The sequence below is a fragment of the Myotis lucifugus genome, unplaced genomic scaffold (genome assembly GCF_000147115.1).
Source record: "Myotis lucifugus unplaced genomic scaffold, Myoluc2.0 scaffold_100, whole genome shotgun sequence".
Taxonomy (NCBI): domain Eukaryota; kingdom Metazoa; phylum Chordata; class Mammalia; order Chiroptera; family Vespertilionidae; genus Myotis; species Myotis lucifugus.
In genome coordinates this window covers 1722352-1744238 of record NW_005871148.1, presented here as the reverse complement: position 1 = coordinate 1744238, position 21887 = coordinate 1722352, and the positions used below count along the sequence as shown (strand labels likewise).

The 21887-nt window shown below is 48.6% G+C and overlaps 2 protein-coding genes across 5 annotated transcripts in view; one reads left to right on the top strand and one right to left on the bottom strand.

Annotated features, from left to right (window-relative positions):
* The first annotated feature begins 1650 nt into the window (after positions 1-1650).
* Positions 1651-9658, top strand: CNP (2',3'-cyclic nucleotide 3' phosphodiesterase). The gene is made up of 4 exons (XM_014458855.2): positions 1651-1791; positions 3094-3760; positions 6057-6196; positions 8217-9658. Exons 1-4 carry the CDS (start codon positions 1789-1791, stop codon positions 8664-8666), a joined length of 1260 nt encoding a protein of 419 aa, XP_014314341.1. The 5' UTR covers positions 1651-1788; the 3' UTR covers positions 8667-9658.
* Positions 9659-10919: 1261 nt separating this feature from the next.
* DNAJC7 (DnaJ heat shock protein family (Hsp40) member C7) overlaps positions 10920-21887 on the bottom strand; it is a 33105-nt gene continuing 22137 nt past the window's right edge. For 3 of the 4 annotated variants that reach the window (XM_006092397.3, XM_023756925.1, XM_023756926.1), the window contains 9 exons: positions 20704-20822; positions 19691-19844; positions 18876-19040; positions 17762-17853; positions 14611-14684; positions 14066-14212; positions 13677-13829; positions 11687-11749; positions 10920-11262 (listed from right to left, as the gene is read on the bottom strand). In XM_006092397.3, the coding sequence (XP_006092459.1) occupies positions 11225-11262; positions 11687-11749; positions 13677-13829; positions 14066-14212; positions 14611-14684; positions 17762-17853; positions 18876-19040; positions 19691-19844; positions 20704-20822 (1005 nt within the window). In that variant the 3' untranslated portion in view covers positions 10920-11224. The remainder of the gene's footprint in view (positions 11263-11686; positions 11750-13676; positions 13830-14065; positions 14213-14610; positions 14685-17761; positions 17854-18875; positions 19041-19690; positions 19845-20703; positions 20823-21887) is intronic. The other variant, XM_023756927.1, reaches the window with a different exon arrangement.

Sequence of the window (21887 nt, the reverse complement as noted above, 5' to 3'; positions counted from 1 at the left end):
CTGACCCGGAGTGTGATCAAGGTGTGAAGTGTGGTCCTCTCCCCCAGACCCTGTCCAAAGACCATATGGGAGAAAGAGAAAGGTGCGAAGAAGAGAGTGTCAGCGGGGTGAAGAAACAGGTGAGCTCTGTGAATCAGGACAGCTTAAAGGGGGGAGGAAGGAGAAAGGCCTGGGAGTAGAGGCGTCTGCCCAGCGGCTGTCCATTGGCTCATTTTGCTGAGCACCTACTTTGTACAGCACACAGTGGGAGGCTCTCTGGAAGAAATAATGATGGGACAGCCTCAACCATCACTCAGTGAGGGAGACCTCCTTGTAAACCCCTAAGCCCTGAAAGCAGAATGAAATGAATGCTGGTACTGATAGGGGCACTGTGCTCTAGGAGCCTAGAGGAAGAAAAACAGTTCCTACCCAAGAACAGGAAGTAACCTGGGCGTAGGAGCAAGGGCTGGTCCCCCCTGTGCTACCTCCGCTGGCAGTCAAGTAAGTCAGGCTCCCAAAAAAGGCCTGAGCCAGGGTGTGATCAAGGTGTGAAGCCTGGTCCTCTCCCCCAGGCCCTGTCCAAAGACCTTGGGGGGGGAGAGGGGAGAGAAAGGTGCTAAGAAGTACCTTTGCTTCCTCCTCTGTGGAATGGGTACCTGCCTCAGGGGTTGCTGTGGGATTATATGAGTGCGTCCCACAGCACCTGGTACACAGGAAGCTCTCCAAAATCTACCCAAGCTTTCAGTCTCTTCACAGAGGAAGTGGGGGCTGAGCAGCTGCCTCAGAGGATGAGTTTCACAACAGTTACCCATCTGTCCCTTTGGCTACTGCCATCCTGGTCCTGTCTCCAACAATTCCCCACAGGGTTGAGTGAATTTAGACTGGGACAGGGCCTGGCCTAGGGTGAAGCAAGGCAGGCATTTCAGCTGCAACATTTCACGGGGTGCCAAAAACTCAGTAAGCAAGATAAACAGTATTTTAATGCAATATTGTAAAAAAATAATGCAACAACCCATGATGAGTAAAATATCAACCTTTTCTATAAAGACAGGATCCCACCTGGCACTTGCAAGACCCTGCTTCCCTCCCCTCGTCCTTATCTTGGCGCCGGACTGGGGAAGGGTGACTGCTTTCCTCTTTAAAGACCTCATTATTAACACCTACCAGAAAAAAGAGGCCATAAAAAAATGAATGAATGAATGAATGAATGAATGAAAAAAAGGCTGGACAAACCTCTGCCCAACACTTCTTTTTTTAAAAAATATATATTTCTTTATTGATTTCAGAGAGGAAGGTAGAAGGAGAGATAGAAACATCAATGATGAGAGAGAATCATTCATCGGCTGCCTCCCGCACACCCCACACTGGGGATCGAGCCCACCACCCAGGCACGTTCCCTTGGCCGGAATGGAACCTGGGACCCTTCAGTCCACAGGCTGATGCTCCATCCACTGAGCCAAGCCCGCTAGGGGAGCCCAACACTTCTTGCTGCTGCTCAGTCTGCGGGTCACAGTCGCGCCGCAGGTGTGCGCTCCCCTAGGCGGCCCCACGTGGGGGCGCTTCCTCCGTCCCCCCACCCCCCACCCACGGGCAGCTCAGTTTCGAGTTTCGATTTGCTGCGCCTGCGCAGACTCGAAGGCGCGTCCCGGCCCCTTCGCGGTCCGCCCGAGAGCGCTCCGCCCCCCGGCTATGTAAGGCGGCCCGGCGCGGGGTCGCGCGCTCGCTAGGCTCCGTGTCCCTCCGCGCAGGCGGGCGGCCCCGGAGAGCGAGTGCCTGCGGAGACGGCGACGGCGGCGTCCCCTCCCCATCATGGTGAGCAGGCGCGGGGAAGCCGGGAGGCGGGAGGCGGGCGCGGGGTCGCGCCTTAACGGAAAACGGGAGCCGTGGGGGACTTTGGGAGGAAGTGCCATATGCAAACAAGGTCCTGAGGTTCCCGACTTGAGTTGAGGCTTTCAGGGCGGTCCGGTGCAACCCTGAGGTAGGGGAGAGGCGAGCAGAGTGGACGGGGCTGCGGGCGGGGTGGCGGCCGCTGCAAGAGGGACGGACTCGGGAGCTGCGGACCAGATGGCGCGTGGCTCCCGCGCGGGCGGGCGTCCCTCGCCTCCCCCTGCCCGGGGCCTGGTCCCGGAACCCAGTGGCCCGCTCCCTTCTCTGGGTGCCGACGGAGGTGGGGCTGGTGTGGAGAAGTCAGCGCATAGTAAGCGCTGTTGTCACCTGTGGCTTTGGTGGCAGGAAACAGAGGCTCGGAGAGGTGCTGGGACACAGCGGAGCGGGGGTGGAGCTGGGCCCGAACGCAGGTGCCCGAGCTGCCCAGCCCGGGTGCGGGCACAGAGACCAGGACTGTGAGGGGGCCGAGCGCAGGGGAGGCGGTGGCACGCGTGGTGAATGAGGCCCTTTGTCCAGCGCTCTCCTGCCCTGCCCCCCACCCGCCCTTCTGTGGGACCATTGTCCCCCCATCCCAGACAAGAGAGTATTATCTGTTGCTGCCATTGTTGGGGGAAGGGAGGCAGTCTTTGGGTAACCCTTCTCCACCCACTCTCAGCACACTCAGAGCCAGGGCAGCTGTGGCTGTGGGGTCCCTAGCAGCTCACCCTCAGGCCCTCCCTGCAGGCACTCCCAGCACATTTTTCTTTTTTAATATATTTTTGATTTCAGAGAGGAAGGGAGAGTGGGAGAGAGAGAAACATCAATGATGAGAGAGAATCATTGATCGGCTGCTTCCTGCACACTGCCATAGGGACCGAGCCCGCAACCCAGGCATGTGCCCTTGACTGGAATCGAACTCGGAACCTCTCAGTCTGCAGGCCGGCGCTCTGTCCACTGAGCCAAACCAGCCAGGGCGCACATTTTTCTTTAGAGGCGACAGCAGTGGGTTGCTCTGATAGAGGAAAGTAAGAGTTTGGGAAAGCTCAGACAAGCCTGCCCTTCCTCCTCCACAACCAGCAGCAGTCGGTCCAGGAGAGAAGAGAAAGGCACCCACAGCACCCAGGGTACCAGTAAATCCAGCTGAGAGCTCCAGGCAGGGAGGGGCTCCCAGTGAGGAGGAGGCCAGAGACCAGGGAACAAGGAGCTACGAGGGACCTGGCTGACCTCTGCTCTTCCCTCCTCACACAGAACAGAGGCTTCTCTCGAAAGAGCCATACATTCCTGCCCAAGATCTTCTTCCGCAAGATGTCATCCTCAGGGGCCAAGGACAAGCCTGAGCTGCAGTTTCCCTTCCTGCAGGACGAGGAGACGGTGGGCACGCTGCAAGAGTGCAAGACGCTCTTCATCCTGCGTGGCCTGCCAGGGAGTGGCAAGTCCACTCTGGCCCGGGTCATCACGGACAGGTACCGTGACAGCACCAAGACGGTGTCTGCCGACACTTACAAGATCACCCCCGCTCGAGGAGGCTTCTCCGAGGAGTACAAGCGGCTGGACAAGGACCTGGCTGACTGCTGCCGCCGGGACATCCGGGTCCTTGTGCTGGACGACACCAACCATGAGCGGGAGCGGCTGGAGCAGCTCTTTGAAATGGCCGACCAGTACCAGTACCAGGTGCTACTGGTAGAGCCCAAGACGGCGTGGAGGCTGGACTGTGCCCAGCTCAAGGAGAAGAGCCAGTGGGGGCTGTCGGTTGATGAGCTGAAGAAGCTGAAGCCCGGGCTGGAGAAGGACTTCCTGCCACTCTTCTTCGGCTGGTTCCTGACCAAGAAGAGTTCTGAGACCCTCCGAAAAGCTGGCCAGGCCTTCCTGGATGAGCTGGGCAACAACAAGGCCTTCAAGAAGGAGCGTCAGCACTGTAGGTGGTGGGGTGGGCAGGGTGGGGGCAGTTAGCCTCATTCGTCAGTCCCCTGGCTGTGCACAGGTGCTGCATGCACCGGACCATGGTGTCCTCGAAGCGCTGGGGGCCAGTGGGGAAGCGGGTGGAGGGTCACTTAGTACCAGGCAGGGCTAGCCTTGGGTAGTGGGAGTAGAGCGGGAGATGGAGAGGTGCTTCCCTTCCATTTCACCCTTTCTTCTCCCCAGTTCCCCTCTCCCAGGGGAATGTAGACCCTGTCTTAGAGGTGTGAAAAACAAATTACTGTCCTAACAGAAAATATGACCTTAGGAGAAGAATCTGGCCCAATGTTTTCAAACTCATTTTTAGCAGCAGAACCATTTTTCTGAAATGTTCCACAAAATCCTATGCTGCAAAAACATAACTAGGACGATGGTGACTTCACTGGGGATGATGGTTCTTGGGCCTTGGGCTACAAAGTGCACCTTTTGTGGCATCCCACCTAGTCCAAATGCCCTTGTTTTGCAGATGGAAAGCAGGCCCTGAAGGGATGTGGGGTTTGCCCAAAGCCATAGTGAGAGCTGGGACTTTGTCCACTCCAGCAGGGGCCTCCCCAGGGTTCTCTACTGGTAAGGGCCGTTTGCTCCAGTGATGGAGTAGGTTTGTATAAGGGCCCTGGTGACTTTTATTCTCCTGCAGTGGCCTATTGGGAATATGTCACCCATTAATCTGTTCATTTAACCCATTTCTAGTTCCCCCAAATTTTAGGTTATGTTCATACTTGAAATGTCATCCCCCCCCACCCCCTCCCAGAATACTTGTGTTGCTGAGAGGCAGTGATTAGTGCCTGTTTATGTTCTCGGAGAACTCTTTGCCCAGGGAATGCAGTGACACTCCTGGGGAACCAGGGAATGCAGTGACACTGGCCGGGTGTGAGGCCTGCACCTGTGAATAGCTTGAGAGAAAAGCACCCCAGGGGCAGGGCTCCTGGTTAGAGCTGGTGGCTCTGCCCTAGAGTCACTGCCTCTTGAAGCTGCTTTTTGCCATTTTAAACTGGAATCCTTTTCTGCCCCGGATACCACAGGAGAAATGTACTGCTCTCCGAGTAGAGGCCTCCCCCAGGGAGAGTGATTGATGTCCTCGCAGGTACTTGATTCTGGGAATAAACAGGGAAAACCCTAGTGACTTGGAAGCTAGCCACAGGCTTGGAGTCTAGACATTGAAATCGCAGGTACTTCCAAACCTTGTCTTGTCTACCAGCCACATAGTAACATCCCATTACATCCCAGACCTTGTATAGGCGCTCACCCATCAAACAAGCCGCAAGGCACACAACATAGTATGGTGACCAGGTAACTATCCCACTGAGTGAACTAGGGTGCTGTTACGACTTACCAGGGTGGTTGTGGGAAAACTGGGGTGTATGGTCACCCTAATTGTTGTACTTCAATGACAGATAAGGGCCAAATGGCTTATAAGTGGGCTAGGGTGTTAATTATGCTCTTTCCCGCACCTTCCATTGTATCACATAGTTCCCAACCATCTTTTTTTCTCCTTTTACCCCACTTTTCATGACTTGTGGATTCCCACTGTAGATGTGATGCTGGTGAATGACTTATGCTGCCTATCTCTGGGTTACAAGTGCCTTAGTGTTCAAGTCTGGGGATGAGATGTAAAAATCTACATAATGTAGTCAGGGAATTTAGCACCTTTTTGTGTGTGTGTTAATCCTCACCTGAGGATATTTTTTCCATTAATTTTTTTAGAGTGCAAGGGAAGAAGGTATGGGGAGAGAAACATCGATGTGAGACACACATCGATTGGTTGCCTTCTGCACACGCCCTTGGTCAGGGATTGAACCTGCAACCCAGGTACATGCCCCTGACCAGGAATCGAACCTGTGACCCTTTGATGTGTGGGCTAATGCTCTAATCATTGAACCACACTGGCCATGGCTTATGTACCCTTTTTAAGCTCTGGAGTTGCTATTAGTTTGACCAACTAATGAATAAATGATTTACAGTGGCATGCTCAAGAATTTATGCTTTTAAAAAATTTTTTATTTTAGAGAGGGTAAGGGAGAAAAAGAGGTTTGGTCTTCCACTTATTTATGCATTCTTTGATTGGTTCTTGACTGAGGATCAAACCTGCAACCTTGGCATATTGGGATGACACTCTAACCAATTAAGCTACCTGGCCAGGGCTCAAGAATTTATGCTTAAGGTTTGTTTAACTCTGGGCCTCAATGTTCTTGGTGATAGATGTTGGAATGCCCCTGCTCTCTGCCCTGATAACTCACTCCTCTCTCTCCCTGCAGTTGCCTCTGGGGATGAGCACAGGGAGAAGGTTGATCTGGTCGCCTACTTTGGGAAGAGACCCCCAGGCGTGCTGCACTGCACAACCAAGTTCTGTGACTACGGGAAGGCTGCCGGGGCCGAGGAGTACGCCCAGCAGGATGTGAGTGCTCCTAAGGGACACAGTGGAAGTGGGGAGGGGGCAGGGCTCTGGAGGTGGTGCTGGCTTAAGGCAGGAAAACAAGATGGCAGCTCAAGAAAAATGAAATCTGCTCCAGCTCACCCCTCTGCACGGCTTATTGCACAGACCTCAGGCGCCCTTTCTGGGGCCCGTCTGGCAGTGCTGCCAGCGTGCGCATTTGTCCTAGGCCTGCCCACCAGTGCTGGTTCGCCTGTAGGTTAATGGTTGGGAGCAAACCCCTGCTCTGGCCTCTGTAAGCCTCCATTCAGTCTCCTGAGGGAGCCTGGTGCTCTGAGGTTTCTGTCCTCAGGTCTGAGGCCTCGCCTTGTCCCCAAGTAACAAGTGTCCTGGAATAATGAGGTTTATTGGCTTGGGGGTACCCATTTCTTCCTCACCTCACAACTGGTATCCTCGCCCACAGCGACATGGTGATCTGTTGCCGGGATATACATGGCTGTCTCTAGCCTCCTGCAGGTCACCTCAGCAAGGCCTTCCCTGACCCTCCACCATCTCCCCCACTTCTCTGCCTAAGTTAATGTAGCCAGTTTACTTGTGTGGTCATTGGTCTCTTCCCAATGAAATGGAAGCTCCCTGAGGGCAAACATTTTTTATCTGGGCTCACCTCTCTTCCCAGCACCTAGCCTAACTTCAAGAATAACTATATATTGCCCTGGCTGGTTTGGCTCAGTGGATAGAGCACTGGCCTGCTGACTGAAGGGTCCCTGGTTCGATTCCAGTCCAGGGCACACGCCCAGGTTGCGGGCTCGATCTCCAATAGGAGCTTGCAGGAGGCAGCTGATCAATGATTCTCTCTCATCATTGATGTTTCTATCTTTCTCTCCCTCTCCCTTCTCTGAAATCAATAAAAATGCATTTTAAAAAAAGTGTATAACATGTTTACTACCACCTTTAACCATTCATTCATTTAGCAATATGTGTTAAGCGTCTTTTATGTGCTAGACACCATTGGGACAAAGGACTGGGAGCAGAAATATAGAGAAGCTTTTATGGTCAGATGGGCTTTCTCTGAGAAACAGAGATAACCAGATGTGCAATCAGATGTAAAGCAAGGTTTTGCTCCAGGCATTTATTTCTCACCTCGTCCTGCCCTCCAGGTTATGGCCTGGTTATCAGGGTAGCTATGACCAGGGGAAGCCCAGTACTCATGACAGTAGCACTTACGTGCCTGACATTGTTCTTTTTTAAAATATATTTTTATTGATTTCAGAGAGGAAGGGAGAGGGAGAGAGAGAAACATCAATGATGAGAGAATCATTGGTTCGCTGCCTCCTGCACGCCCCACATTGGGAATAGAGCCCGCAACTTGGGCATGTGCCCTGACTGGGATTCAAACCACAACTTTCTGGTTCACAGGTCAACGCTCAACCACTGAGCCACACTGACCAGGCCCGACACTGTTCTAAGCTCTTCACCCAGTCACTCCTTTAACCCTCACATGGAGATAGGTTCTAGTGTCATTCCATTTTACAGATGAAGAAGCCAATGGAGAGAAGTTCAACAGCTTGCTCAAAGCCCTGCAGCTAGTAAGGGGGGAGGGGGGAGACTAGATTCTAAACACATTGTTCTTTTTTAAAATATATTTTTATTGATTTCAGAGAGGAAGGGAGAGGGAGAGGGAGAGAAACATCAATGATGATAGAGAATCATTGATTGGCTGCCTCTTGCACAACCCCTACTGGGGATCAAGCTGGCAACCCGGGCATGTGCCCCTGACTGGAATCGAACCTGGAACCTTTCAGTCCTCAGGCAAGGCTCTATCCACTGAGCCAGACCAGCTACAGCGACCTTGTTTTTTCACATTAGCCTCAACAGACTGGAAAAACACCCCGACACCACACAGGCTGTTAGTGATATTTATGGATGATATGCCTTTTACCAAAGGGCTCTGCTCACTTGTGCTCACCTGCCAGACCCACGCTTCACAGCTGTCCTCTCTGGAGGCCACCACCTCTAGCTTGGTCCTCATTCTCTCTCTCTGCAGGTGGTGAAGAAGTCTTACTCCAAGGCCTTCACACTGACCATCTCTGCCCTCTTTGTGACGCCCAAGACAACGGGAGCCCGGGTGGAGCTGAGTGAGCAGGAGCTGCCACTGTGGCCAAATGACGTGGACAAGCTGTCTCCCTCTGACAGCCTGCCCCGGGGGAGCCGTGCTCACATCACCCTAGGCTGCGCGGATGACGTGGAGGCCGTGCAGACTGGCATTGACCTCCTGGAGATTATACGGCAGGAGAAGGGGGGCAGCCGAGGAGAGGAGGTGGGGGAGACACCCCGGGGCAAGCTCTTCTCTTTGGGCAATGGGCGCTGGATGCTGAACCTGACTAAGAATCTGAAGGTCAGGGCCATCTTCACGGGCTACTATGGGAAGGGCAAACCTGTGCCCACACAGGGCGGTCGCAAGGGGGGTGCCTTTCAGTCCTGCACCATCAACTGAGTGTTCTCACCACCCCTCGGGTGCCCCTCTTTAGAAGGGAAGGGGGTGCAGAAGGAAGCATGCCCTCTGCTTGATCTTTAAGATTTTTTTTTATTCAGTTAACTTTATAACCTTTTCAAAACTTGTAAGATAACTGCCCCTCTTTTTCTGCCTACCCTCTTCCTGTCTAATTCAAGCTCTCAACACAAAGGGGTGGGGGCAGGTACCATTCAGGAATCTGGACCAGAGCTGATAAGCTGGGCCGAGCTGGGCCTGGAGCTGCAGCCACAACCGTGAGCCCTGTCCAGAGCTGGCTAGTGGGAGAGACCCCAGGGCTCCACGTCCCTTCAGCACGGGACACTGGTGGTGGGAGTGAGAGGGGAGGATCCCTGGGCTTTGATCCTATTTCTTAATCAGTGTAGCCTCAGGAAGACTGAGGCTGCTTATCAGGGTAGAAAAGGGGTTAACCTTTTAAGTGCCTGTCCCTTCCTTCTTCACACTGTAACTAGGTAACAGTTTGATAGCTAGGAAAGAAAACAGATCAGTAAGCAGCAGCCACACCCCAGGCTGGCTGCTGGCCTCACCCCAGGAAGGGGATGGGGGGCCATCCTTCCTAGTGGTGTGGCCCTGCTATGTGATGGGAGACCGAGGCCAGAGACAGTGCGTGGTGGGGAAGCTCCAGTCTTGCAGTCTGCCCAGCCCATCTTGCCTCCTTGGTGCCTCTGGAGGCCTCTGTGCCTCCTCTAAAGGGGGCTGGTGGGTACTAAGAGCCAATGGACTGGACTCCCGGCTGTTAAGGGCTAAGCCCCACCCAGTGCTTTTGAGAAGGGGTTAACACTGCTACATGGACTATGGTTCCTGGGGTGCCCTCCACTACCCTCTGCTCAGTAACAGAGCCTTGCTAATTAGGTTGTCACTTGACAAAAAGTGCTTGGGATTTCAGTTACCAACCTGGCTTTGCCCAACCTCAGTAACTTGTAATACTGATAATGAAATAAATCGTGTTAATCCTAGCTGTGTGAGTCTCTCTCACCCTTCTGTGCCCAGCTTCTCTTCCCTGGGACGAGGGCTGGGTGTGTCTTTGTTCCACAGCTTGGGGCCATCGGTCCTGTCTCCCCACTGCTGGCTGGCCACAGCTGTGACGAGGCTGGGCAGCTGAACAGTGTTGGCTTTCATGAGGAGACAGAAAGGAGAGAGGCTGGTCTTAGACACACACAGAAAGTGGGGGGTTGGCTGGGTATGAGGGATGCAGAGCACAGAGTCTCGTCCCCTATTAACTACTAAAACAGGCCCACAGGTGTGCCCAGCCCAGTCAGAAAGACTTCTCAGAAAAAAAACACAAACCCCAAACAAAAAAAACACATGAAAGACTTCTCAGAGAAGCAAGACCCCAAACTGCTAGCATGGATTTCCCCAGGCCAGTGGTGCTTCAAGCACAAGGGAGGGCCTGACTTTCAATCTCTTCCAACAAGTCTGGACAGCTACAGAGGGGAGTTCCTAGGCCTAAATCAGTCATCTCTTCACCATGGCCTTGGCACCAAAGGGGGAGGACTGGAAAAGAATAAGGCAGGGGCTCGGAAAAGAAATCATGGTATCTGTTTGGTCCAAGGTCTGCTCCACCATCTCTACCACCAAAGCACCAAAAACCCGTTTCAGACGAAGACCCTAGTGTCTGCCTGGAAATCCCCACAAGATTCCTCACCACAAACACTAAGCCTGACCCGACCAGCATGACATGCGCCACGGCTTCCTTCTCCAGCTTGCTGCCCATGCAGAAAGGGCACCAGTGGAGAAGTGAGGGCATTCGCTAAGAACGGTGTTTCCAACTGTGTGGGCAAATGTCAGCAACCAGATCCCTGGGCCCAGGAGGCAGGGTTTTACCTTGTCTCCATCTCCCTCAAACCTGCAGGAGGAACTGTGAGAGTCCATGTAAACCTCTGTCTAGGTCAGCCTGGCCTGACACACATCCACCCCTGCTCTATGTGAGCTTTGGACATACACAGCTGCTAGTGACTTCTGGTGGCCTCCACCATGAAGCAAGCATGTTTTCTGAACTCAGTTCCCTATGACTGACAACAGACCGGGCCCAGCAGCATGCCCAGCACCTGCGCAGCACTTCCATGCTGAACAGGTTTGGGAGAGGCAGCCGGCACCCCACCAGCCACCAGGCTCTGGATGCCCACACCCCTGTTGGGCAGCTTGTGGGCCTGAAGACCACGTCAGCATTAGGTCCGTGCTGGGGGCTCAGCTCTGGCCCACTGACAAAGCAGCTGGCAGAGCAAAGTGCCAGAAAGGATCAAAACATTTTATTCTCTCTCTTTTTTTTAATAAAGTTAAACAGTAAAACAAAAATTCACAAGCTGCCTCCCTGTCCACCCCCCGCCTCCCTCCCCTCCCCGCAGTCTTCAGTGCTGGCTCCCTTTCCTTCACCCCACTCACAGACACAGGGCATCCAACTGAGAAAACGAAACTGCTCTAAGTACATGGAGACATGATGAAGGGGGGAGGTGAATTGTGTCCACATTCAAGGTTAAACTGAGCAAGTCGGCATTTTCTGGATTCTGGATGGTTTCCTTTCATTAGCCAAATTGAAAAAAGAAATTCCCAGGACCAGATGCTGTAGGGAAAAAAAAGGCTTGTTAGTTGACTCTGGATTTTCTAGGAAATATCACTTTGCTCTGATTATGAAGTCTCCAAGGGCTGCTTCAAAGTCAGAGAAGAAGCTCTAATGGTATCAAACAGCCTGGTCCCTGGGATGTAAGGGAGCACATGAGCATGTTGGGAGTGTGTGTGTAGCTTCTAACACCTCCCCTCTTGCAGACAAGCCCTGGCACTAGGTAGTTAGCAACGCCTCCCTGACCCTGTGCAGGTGTGACAATAAGGCAAGGTGCCCAGAAAGCTCCCTTCTGCTATCCTCAGCCACGCTGGCGCTGGCGGGGACAGAGGCCCCACTAGATGAGAATTCAGCTGCCTCCAATAATGAGCCCCCTGATCAAAGAGCTCCCTAACTGGGGACTCCCAAGAACAGCAGGCATACCCACCTTCAAAGCTGAAGCCCCCAGGCCCACCGAAGAATGCCTTGAAGATATTGTTTGCATCAAAATCTGTGGGCAAGGTGAGAAACAGGGAAGGAACAAAAAGGTGAAAAAAATAGAAGTGTTTGAAGGGGAATTTATCATGACACTGAGAATGGGTCTCCAAAGCTTTCCCAGATAGTATCAGCCTCCCTCAGTTTCCCCAGCTTCAGACTAGAGGTGAGGACATCTGCCCCACCCTATGCAGATCTTACCACTTGACCCCACTCCTGGGCTATGTTCCCTTCTGTTCCTACCTGCAGCCCCAACCCCAAAGGAGAGCATTCTTTGCCTCAACCCAGTTAGCTGGCCCTCTCTTCACAACTGGGAATGCCACAGACTTTCCCCACACTATCTCCCTATAATTCTTGGGGCTGCTACTGAAAAGGCTAAAATTTATCACACACTACCGAGAATAAATATAAGACCTATAATTTATTGTATCTGTTTGATTCTATGCTGTATAAACTGTATTCCAGAAAACTTGCGGTTTATTAAAACACCAAGTAGGTGCCAATCATGGTGCCGGGTACTTTGCATATATATCATTTAATCCTAATAACAGTTTGTCAGGATTAAGTATCACTACCAATTTATATTCAATGAAACATAAGTAGGGAGCTCACGTAATCTGCCCAAGATCATGTGGGTAGTAAAAGCAAAATAAGTGATTAATTCCAACTTCTGTCTGACTCCAGCACTGTGCCCATGTCATGAGGCCACAGCAGGTCTGATGCCCCAACCACTGCCTGACCTAAGGTGCACGGAAAGATTTATCTCCACCCCTGAATCGCAAAGGCACACTGTGTCCAAAAGTGAATTCTTTGCCAGCACATCTGTTCATCTTCCTGGGTCCCCTCGCTCAGTGAATGGCCCCATTGAGTCTGCTATGCCAGAGCCACTCTCAACTTAGTCCTTTCCCTCTCCCAACACATTCGAGCAACCAACTCCTGCTGAGCCCATCTCCCAACTGTGCCCGCCAGTCCTTTCCATCTACTGTCTTCCCTCCCTTGCTATTCTCTCCCTTCAAACCACCTCTTTGCTGCCAACACAAATGTATTTCCAGAGCCTAAATCTGGCCCATAACTCCCCTACTTAAAACTCTTAAATAGCTTTTGATGGATTATAGCTCCATTACCGGTAAACCTAGGTTTTTCTCTCTCACTGAACTGGAGAGGTCAGGGTTATCTATACATCAGTATCAATCTTATTGTAAGTTCCAAAGTTTTTCTTAGTGAAGGAAAGGGTTGGCATTAGAGACAGTGGTCTAAGAAGTGGGCATAGTTCAAGGCCTCTCTTATCTCTGAGCTCAAAGTGAGCAATGATGAGAGCTATGCTTTACTTCATTCTAAGTCTTCTGGGGGAAATTAAAATCTGTGAGTGCTTACAGGAATGTATGATGCAAATAAATATCAGAATACACTTTGTAGTAGGGGCAAAAGAAATCCCAGCCAATAGGAAAAGCCCATAATCCTTTCTCCATCCCCTAAGGCCTCCTGAGGTCTGCTCCAGCTACTCTCTCCACACTGCCCGCCTCGAGCACCCTCTATCCCGCAGAGCCCCTTGGAACTCCCAAGGGTGGTTTACTTTTCTGCACCTCCATGCCTTCCTTCCCTTGCTAAACTCACTCCCCAGTGCCCCCTGGCACCTGCTACACTTAATTGCACTCACTTGATTCCATGTCTATTAGATCAGGGGTCAGATTTGGTCTGCAGGCAGAAGTTTGCAAACCTCTAGACTGGGTTCCCGGAGGTCAGGGAACCTGTTTGATTCATCTTTATTCTTTCCAGCACCCAACACGGTGCCTCACACGCCACAGGTCTAGATCAAAGGCGTGCTTTACGAATCACTGCGTGCCACTGGCTGATTACATAGTCTTTCCCTCTGGAGTGTCTTCAAAAATATTCTAAAATTCTACAGCTATCAGATGCATCCCAGGTTGCCCAAACCAACTCACCACCCATATTCATGCCCTCCTCATCCAGGTCCTGTCCACTGTCATAGCGAGTCTTTTTCTTGGGATCAGAGAGGATGGTAAAAGCTTCTCCAACTTCCTTGAACTTTTTCTCCTCCTCCTTCTGAACTTCGGCACTGGCTCCACTGTGCCGATCTAAAAGCGGGGCGGGGGGAGTACAGGGAACTCGTCTCAGAGTCTCAAGAAAGAAGTTAAAAAGACCACTTGATGTCTGACTTTAGAATTCGGTACTTCCCAAAATTTGGAGGGCACTGAACTTAGCAACACCTTCTTCCCAGTGAAGCGCCTCTCTGAGGCTTTCATTCTGGACTGTTTGGTACTGGGCCAGCCTGGCTTGCTCTTCCCACGGAGTCCACTCCCCACCGCTCTACCTGGATGGTGCATCAAGGCCCGTTTCCGATAAGCTTTCTTGATCTCATCCTCAGAGGCATTCTTGTCCACTCCCAGAATCTTGTAGTAATCTTTCCTCTTACTCTTCTTTAGTTCCATCTGTGCATTTTTAAGGAGTTGTTTGTGTTCTAAAGGGAGACATCTAGCATCAAGGACAAATCTGATCTGGCTTCCCCTACCAGGTCCCAGCCCAGATGTGTTGGAGCCAGAAGTCTTGTTAACTATACCAGGGGCTTTTATGGTATGTTTTCCCCCTAGAGATTAAAAAAAATCTACTCATACTTAGAGTTTCTCACATCAGTCTCATCACAGAGAAAATAATGTGAAGTTAACAGGCAAGATTTGGGACCAGAAAAATAGATGCCTCGTTCTACACTCAGGATTTCTGTTCACTTCTTCCTGGCTGGTGATCGAATAAGCTCCAGCTACAATCATGATCCCTAAATCAAATCACCCGTGTCCAGTTCTTAGGGCCTACAAGTAAGGCCACACCGTTTCTGAGAAGCATGCTCCCAAATACCTTTACCTTTTGTTTTCTCCGTTTGATACACTTTTTCATAGTCCCGCACTGCTTCTTCATACTGTTCTGTGTCCATGTAACTGAGAAGGAAATACAGGGCAGTAGAGTGACATAAATAGCAATGGCCTTCAGTATCACTCTAGAGGAAGAGGCATGGCTCAAGCATGAAACACAGACTTTTGGTTGAGATGTTTCATGAAACAGGAGTCCTTAAGCTAGCATGAGAAAAAATTAACCACCACACTTCTTTGAGAAAAATAGAGAGGTCTCATGCCACTTGCACCCAACCCGCAAAGTGAGAGTCTGCTCTGAGCAGAAAGCAACCAAGAGAAACTTCCTTTTGATTTCACAGAGCCACCAAGAGGCATCTGGCCTGCCTTAGGAAAGACAATGTGAAAGCATCCATTTGATTACTTGAGATTAAAACACACGAGAAAAATTATCAAGTGAGATAAATGGATATGGAAGAGCTTTGAAACCTAGAGTGCCATAAACAGCAGGGCCAGCCTCAATCCAGAGTGGAAGTGGGATTAGTGAGCCACTAGAAGGATCAAGGTCAAGGTGGTGGCCACTGGCAAATGCTTTCATTAAGACCAATCAATCTGAGAGATATAGGTGAGACAGAAAAGGACTCTAAACTTAGGCTTGCTTCCATTTGGATAGTGCAAAAGAAAGGAAGGGACCTGGCCCAAGATGGGAGGAATCTAGCTTTTGATAGGCCGACTGCTAGACCTTTTAAGTGTTTCCTCCACAGAAGCCAAGGGGGCATCTTCTGTGTCCTGATAAGATCACTGGCACCAAGACTGGCTACCAATTATATAGACTGCGGTAGTGGTCGTAGAGACAGACACCGTCAGTTAGGAATGGGAAGTGACTATGCAGTGCAGCTGGCTGACGCACAACAAAGATTCAATTTACTCCAATGCTCCCACACAGGCCCATCTTCCCAAACACCACAGAGCCCACCAGGCTTGCAGGCCAGGCAGAGGAAGTGCTGCTTACATAGCTGGCCAAAGAGAAGCCCAACAGTTGAGGCATCTCTGACTTTCTGTCAATACCTTGATTTATGCCTTTAAAAAAAAAAGATAACTAAACCATGCCCTATGGACACAAATGCTATTAGGAGCTCAGAGAACCCATTTACAGGATGAAGTATAATATAAACTGAAGTGAAAAAAAAATTGATAACTGATAGCCCTGGGTGTAGAATGATCTGACAAGCAACCTTGATGAACTTTCCAGATCCATATGTGATATGCTCAACAAGCTGGTTTTATAGTGACTTGCATTTTACCTCACACTTAATAAAAAAAAAAATTCTAGGACATTCTTACATTTAAAAGTTTTTCTGAAGTTGAAGTAGAAAAGTAAGCAAAGCCTTAGGGAGAATGGGAAATGCCAGCTCATGATGGGAAATATAGCAATGATCTGACATCTCCCCAACTTTAGGGACAAACTGAGGCAGACTAAACAATCAGGCCCCTGGTCTGAGCTAATCTCCAATTCTTCTTGTGGGGGCTGTTGCCAAAATCTCAACCAACTGTGCCCAACTATGCTGCTGCCCCCTGTGGTGGGATCTCAAAAGTAGAGCCACTCAGAGGACAGTTTTATTTTTACCACAAAGATGATACGTCTCTGATCAAAGCAACTCCTGATTTTTGTTTATTGTACCCATATGAAAAAAATAACCTCCATTCATCCTCCTCCTAACAAATCAAGAACGTCTGTTCTCTCGCCATTGCAGTATCATGTATCTAGACATACAGGTGATTCTCCACTTTGGCTATTAGTTAAAACTGCAGTAAACATGTATACAGCATTTTGCATCTGTTAAAATAAGTCTTTAGCTGGGTCAAAGGGTACTCTTATCTTTCGAAGCTTCCACATTTGTTTGTCAGTGGGTTGTAAAGATGAGATTAACTGACAGTTGGTCTCACAGAATCTATAATTTTGCATTTGTTTCTGTTTCACAGACAGTCCTCTACTTAAAAATCCACGCACGTAGCAGTTTTCCTATTTTAAAAAATGTGGATAATTTTGGCAAAACTAGGCCACCTTTTGCACCACCTTCTGCACCACCGATGAGACTTGGGCACTTAAAGAATGATAGGCTCATCAGGCAGTACAGCACCTACTCTTTAGAAATGACATTTCATAATAAGGACTGAAGGGGCAATGGAAGATCGGTATACAAGTAGGTCTTCCATTAGAAATTTTAAAAATGGGAGGTTCCTTGTCTGGGAAAGAATCTGAAAAAAGATTTGCCTTGGCTGAGTGGCTCAGTTGGTTGGGGCATTATCCTGTACACCAAAAGGTTGCGGGTTCCATTCCCCATCAGGGCACATTACTAGGTTGCGAGCTCGATCCCCGGTTGGGGCATGTAAGGGATGTAACTGATTGATGTTATCTCTCTCTCTCTCTCTCTCTCTCTCTCTCTCTCCCCTCTCTAAACATATCTTCAGGTGAGGATTTAAAAAAAAAAAAAGAAATAAGATTAATTTTTGAAAGGGGTCTCTCCTAGCTCTTGCTAATATTCCTGCATGGAGAAGACTCTGGTGGGTCCAAGAGTTAAGATGAACAAGTATGCTCTGGGCACTAAAGGCAGGCATACGCTGGCTCGGAAATCAGCTAGTCAGATGGGTATTTTCAAAGGGGGTTCTATATACTGCTGGGAGGTTGAAATCTCTTCTAACTTTAAGACTGTCTTTCCTAACCCAAACAAACAGGCAAGACTCTCAACTGTCTCCAAGATTATTCTTCTTCCAAACACCATACATTCATTCAACATTTATTGAGTGAGCACTTACTATGTTCCACGCACTGTGCCAAGTTAGAGCAAAAGTGTACAACACAAAACAAAATCTCCAAAGAAAATGGATTTAAACTTTAACAAAAGGTATTTGGGTCAGGCATCAGAGGAAACTTACTGACCGTGAGGGGCGTAAGACACAGGCATGGGAGACTGAGGGAGCTTGTGCAATCTCCTCCGCTGGAGGTCTATAAACATAGTTTAGGGCTGGAACAATCCCACCTAGAGGCAGGGGGAAGGACCAAATGACCTCACAACATCCCCGGGTCTGCTTCATCATCCATAATGCAATTCCCCTGGCAGGCCAGCAGCAACTCCCTCTTCCCCCCACCCAGCAGAGGCACTCACCACTGAGCTCTTCTCAAGTAGGCTTTTATGTAAGTGTCATCGAGCTTCACTGCACTTGTGCAGTCTTCTATTGCATCATCTAGTTTCCTAAGCTTCAGGAGAGAGAGAGCAGTCATACTTCACATGGTGGTGATCGAGGGAGCCTAGCTGTGAGCATGGCTTCAAAATTCTAAGGGGATTGGTCATGTTGGCTCCCCAACTGTCACACTTGTTCTTGGTCACTGGGAAAGTCTCTATCTCAGTGGACTAAGGACACCAAATTTGAAATTGGTTCCTTCTCTAAGTAATGGAAGCCAGGCACACTTATCTGCAAGGATAAAACCACCTCTACTATTCCAGGTTAGTGCTCAACAGTGGAAATAGTAAGGGTGGTTCCTGCCCTACATTCTTCCAGAGACCAACTAGAGCAGTGATGGCGAACCTTTTGAGCTCGGCGTGTCAGCATTTTGAAAAACCCTAACTTAACTCTGGTGCCATGTCACATATAGAAATTTTTTGATATTTGCAACCATAATAAAACAAAGACTTATATTTTTGATATTTATTTCACATATTTAAATGCCATTTAACAAAGAAAAATCAACCAAAAAAATGAGTTCACGTGTCACCTCTGACATGCGTGTCATAGGTTCGCCATCACTGAACTAGAGGGACCAGGATTACTGGGATTTTTAACTACTGGAACTCTGCAAGGAGCCTACTCTTGTTTTCTACGGTGGATAGGACCACAGGGGCACTCTCTTTTCAACTGAGCATGGTGACCATCAGTTATGCTGAAGGAAAAAACCCAAGCCTGCCTCATACTCTCATTTCCTCCAAATCACTCCTGAAGAATCACTTGCTTAGGCAAAAAGAAGCAACAATACTTGCTTCAACAACTGTCCCAGAGCTCCTGTCATTCTCTGGAAAAAAGGGACTTTACATCGTTGCTCAAGTGTCCCTAAGTTCCACAGAAAATATAAAAGCTTGCCTCTCAGAAGGAAGTTCTTAATAAGCTGAGATACCAAACAGCTTTTCCTCCTGTCTTCTGGGCTACCCTCAGTGGGGAGATTTCCCAAGACCTCTTCCATGTCCCTTAAAAAAATCTCCATAGGCCCCCAGACCAAGTGCTTACCTTGGAATTAACCGTACCCCGATTACAGTAGAGTTTAGCATTTGTTTTTATATTGTTGGGGTCTATCCCCAGGGCTTCTGTGTACAGTTCATATGCTAGCTTGTAATTTCCTTCTTTAAAGGCTTTATTTCCATCTTCTTTCTTTGCTTTCAGTGCTTTGGCATTCTATAGAGAAAAGCAAGGGGAGGTCAGTTCACATCCAGAAAGCCTCAGACCCCCTGCACAGAGACTACCCTATTTTTAATTTCTTGATCCCAGTAGTTCAGCATCACAGAGTCCCCCATCCCATCCCATCCCATCCCATCCCATCCCATCCCACCCCACCCCACCCCACCCCACCCCACCCCACCCCACCTCCTGGGCTATTTGTTTTTCACTGTGCTTCCTACAGAGTGGACAGAAGAAAACTAGATTTATAAAAGAAAACCAAGGAGAACTGTGTTTCCCAGGGTTTACCTCTACTCCCCAGGACAAGCATTACTACCTTTTCTTCACTGAGGGAAGAAAAGAAAAACCACTTAAATATTAAAAGGATCTGACCTATCTGATCACATTTATCTTTAGGCAAACTAAAGTAGTTCTGAAATCTTTTTTTTTTTTTTTTTAATGTAGAGAATTTTCATAAGAGTATATCTGAGTCAACCTGATGACATATGCCAGGGAGCGAAATCTCAAATGCTCCCCTGAAATCGTTCTAATAAAAGGACCAAGCATTCTGACAAGCATTCCTGTGATTCTAAAACCTTCCATTCCAAACTCTTAGAGGCTCAAAAAGTAAGCTTCTTTACCACATAGATCTGGTGCCTAGAACTTACTCTGCAAGCAACACAGGCCTTCTCATGGTCAGGAGCCATTCTGAGAGCCTGTACAAAAAACTGAACCGCCTTCTCAATACAATCTTCATAATAAAGGCAAAGACCTCGTACATACAGAGCATCCGCATTGGTGGAATCCATTCGTAATATGTCACTGCAATAGCAAGAAAGAAGGCACATTTAGCTGTGGTTTGGATTTCCCCACCATTACTATTTTATTTGTGGGTTTTTTTCCTTGACCATGTGTCTAACATGGACGTATCCAAAGGTAGACAGATTCCCAAGAATTTTTCCCAAACAAACCACATACATGCCTCACAATCTTTACTAAAATAGGGGTTAGCAAACTACAGCCCACAGGACCAAATCCTGTCTGTCACCAGTTTTTGTATATAAAATTTGATTGACACCAAGCCACATCATTCATTAATCTGCTCTCTATGGCTGCTTTTGCACTACACAGGCAGAATTGAACAATTGCAACAGAGACCACATAGCTTGCAAAGCTTGAAATATTTATTATATTTAGAGTATTTGCAAACCCTTGGAATAGACAGAAAAGGACATTTAAAAAATAAAAACCATGCCCTGCCCGGTGTGGCTCAGTTGGTTGAGGGTTGTTCCATGCACCAAGAGGTCATCGGTTCAATTCCTGGTCAGGGAACATGCCCAGGTTGTGGGCTCAATCCCCAGTAGGGGGCGTGCAGGAGGCAGCCAGTCAATGTTTCTTTCTCTCCCTCTCCCGTCCTATCTCTAAAATCAATTCAAACATTAAAGAAATACAAATAAAAACAAATTCCCACATCTGTTCTTTCATATATAGCTCAAGTACTTACTATACTCCTATATTCCTTATGGGTTTTCAAATTTAGTCTAATATTTGGTTTTAAGTCCCAGGAAGGTCTGGTCAGCCCTAGCTGGCCTACCTACAAGACACACGGTAGCTACTGCTGTAGATAGCACCCATCCAGTAGAATCTGACTTTTCAATGCAGAACTGGCCTGAATTCATACCTAGCCACAGACTGTGCTTCTGGATAACGACCCAGCATTGCTAAACATTCTGCTTTGAGGATTTTGAAGCGATGGCAAGCAGGGGCAAATTCTAGTGCACGATCCATGCAGAAAACCACCTACAGGGAGGAAGAAAGCAAATAAAGTTCTTCATCCTGGACTCCAGAAACGTCTTCATGTTAGTTTTGTCACAGGTAATAGATTCAAAGGAGAGTAATATCAGTTTAAGAACATACCTAATTCATTTGATTAAAGCACTGAAATGAGGAAAGCAGTTGATCCAGATGATAACGGTGACAGCAAATATGTAACAGTACTTTGTATATTAACACTTGGAGTGCGGGAAACAAGTTAAGTCGGCTCGCGTGAATTGCGCGGGAGCCGTCTTTAACTCGGTTCATATAGATTTGCGGTGGAGTGCGGGAAACGTGTAAACTCGGGCCGATTGTAACTGCATATTACCAAATATTTGTTTGTAATCCACCCTTTTGGTGGATGGAACAAAACCAAAAGACAGAGCCATCTTATATTTTGGCGGGAAATTCACCCGCACTCCAAGTGTTAACTCACTTGATGCTCACACAATTTTATAAAGTAGGTAATATTATTACCCTTATTTTACTGATGAAAATACTAAAGCACAGGGATTAAATAACTTGTTCAAGGTGACCAACAGAAACAGGATTTGATCTTAAACACTAAGACTCCAGAGCCTATAACCTTAATCACCATGCTAAGCTGCCTCCACAGTGAAGCATATCCACAATGACTATGATCAAAAACTCATATTCTTCTAATGTAGAAACTGTTACTTGATACTTTGCATAGTTCATCATGTTTAGCCTCGTAAGACAAGAAGTACTAAAAAAAACCTGGTACGGAATCATTGCTCTCTATGTTATTAAAATTGCTCACAGTTCTCTCCTCCCTGTGTCAGGAACCTTCTCAGAGTTCCATGGTGACCACTCTTCCACTTTTATTTTAGTAGAGAAATATGCCAATAAAACAATTCATTTACAATGGTCAGAAACCAAAAGACAAGTAACTCCCCCGCCCCCGCGCCCAAACACATACACTCGCATACAGCTGGGATTAGTTCCCTCTTTCAGTTTCATAAAGGCTCTCTGTATATTTCTATTTTTTCTTTTTAGAAGTTTGTTCTCCAAGCTTTCATTTTTTGGTTT

Coding starts and splice junctions, on each gene's coding strand:
- CNP (XM_014458855.2), top strand. Junction 3,761..6,056: donor CAAGAAGGAGCGTCAGCACT/GTAGGTGGTGGG, acceptor CTCTCCCTGCAG/TTGCCTCTGGGGATGAGCAC. Junction 6,197..8,216: donor AGGAGTACGCCCAGCAGGAT/GTGAGTGCTCCT, acceptor CTCTCTCTGCAG/GTGGTGAAGAAGTCTTACTC.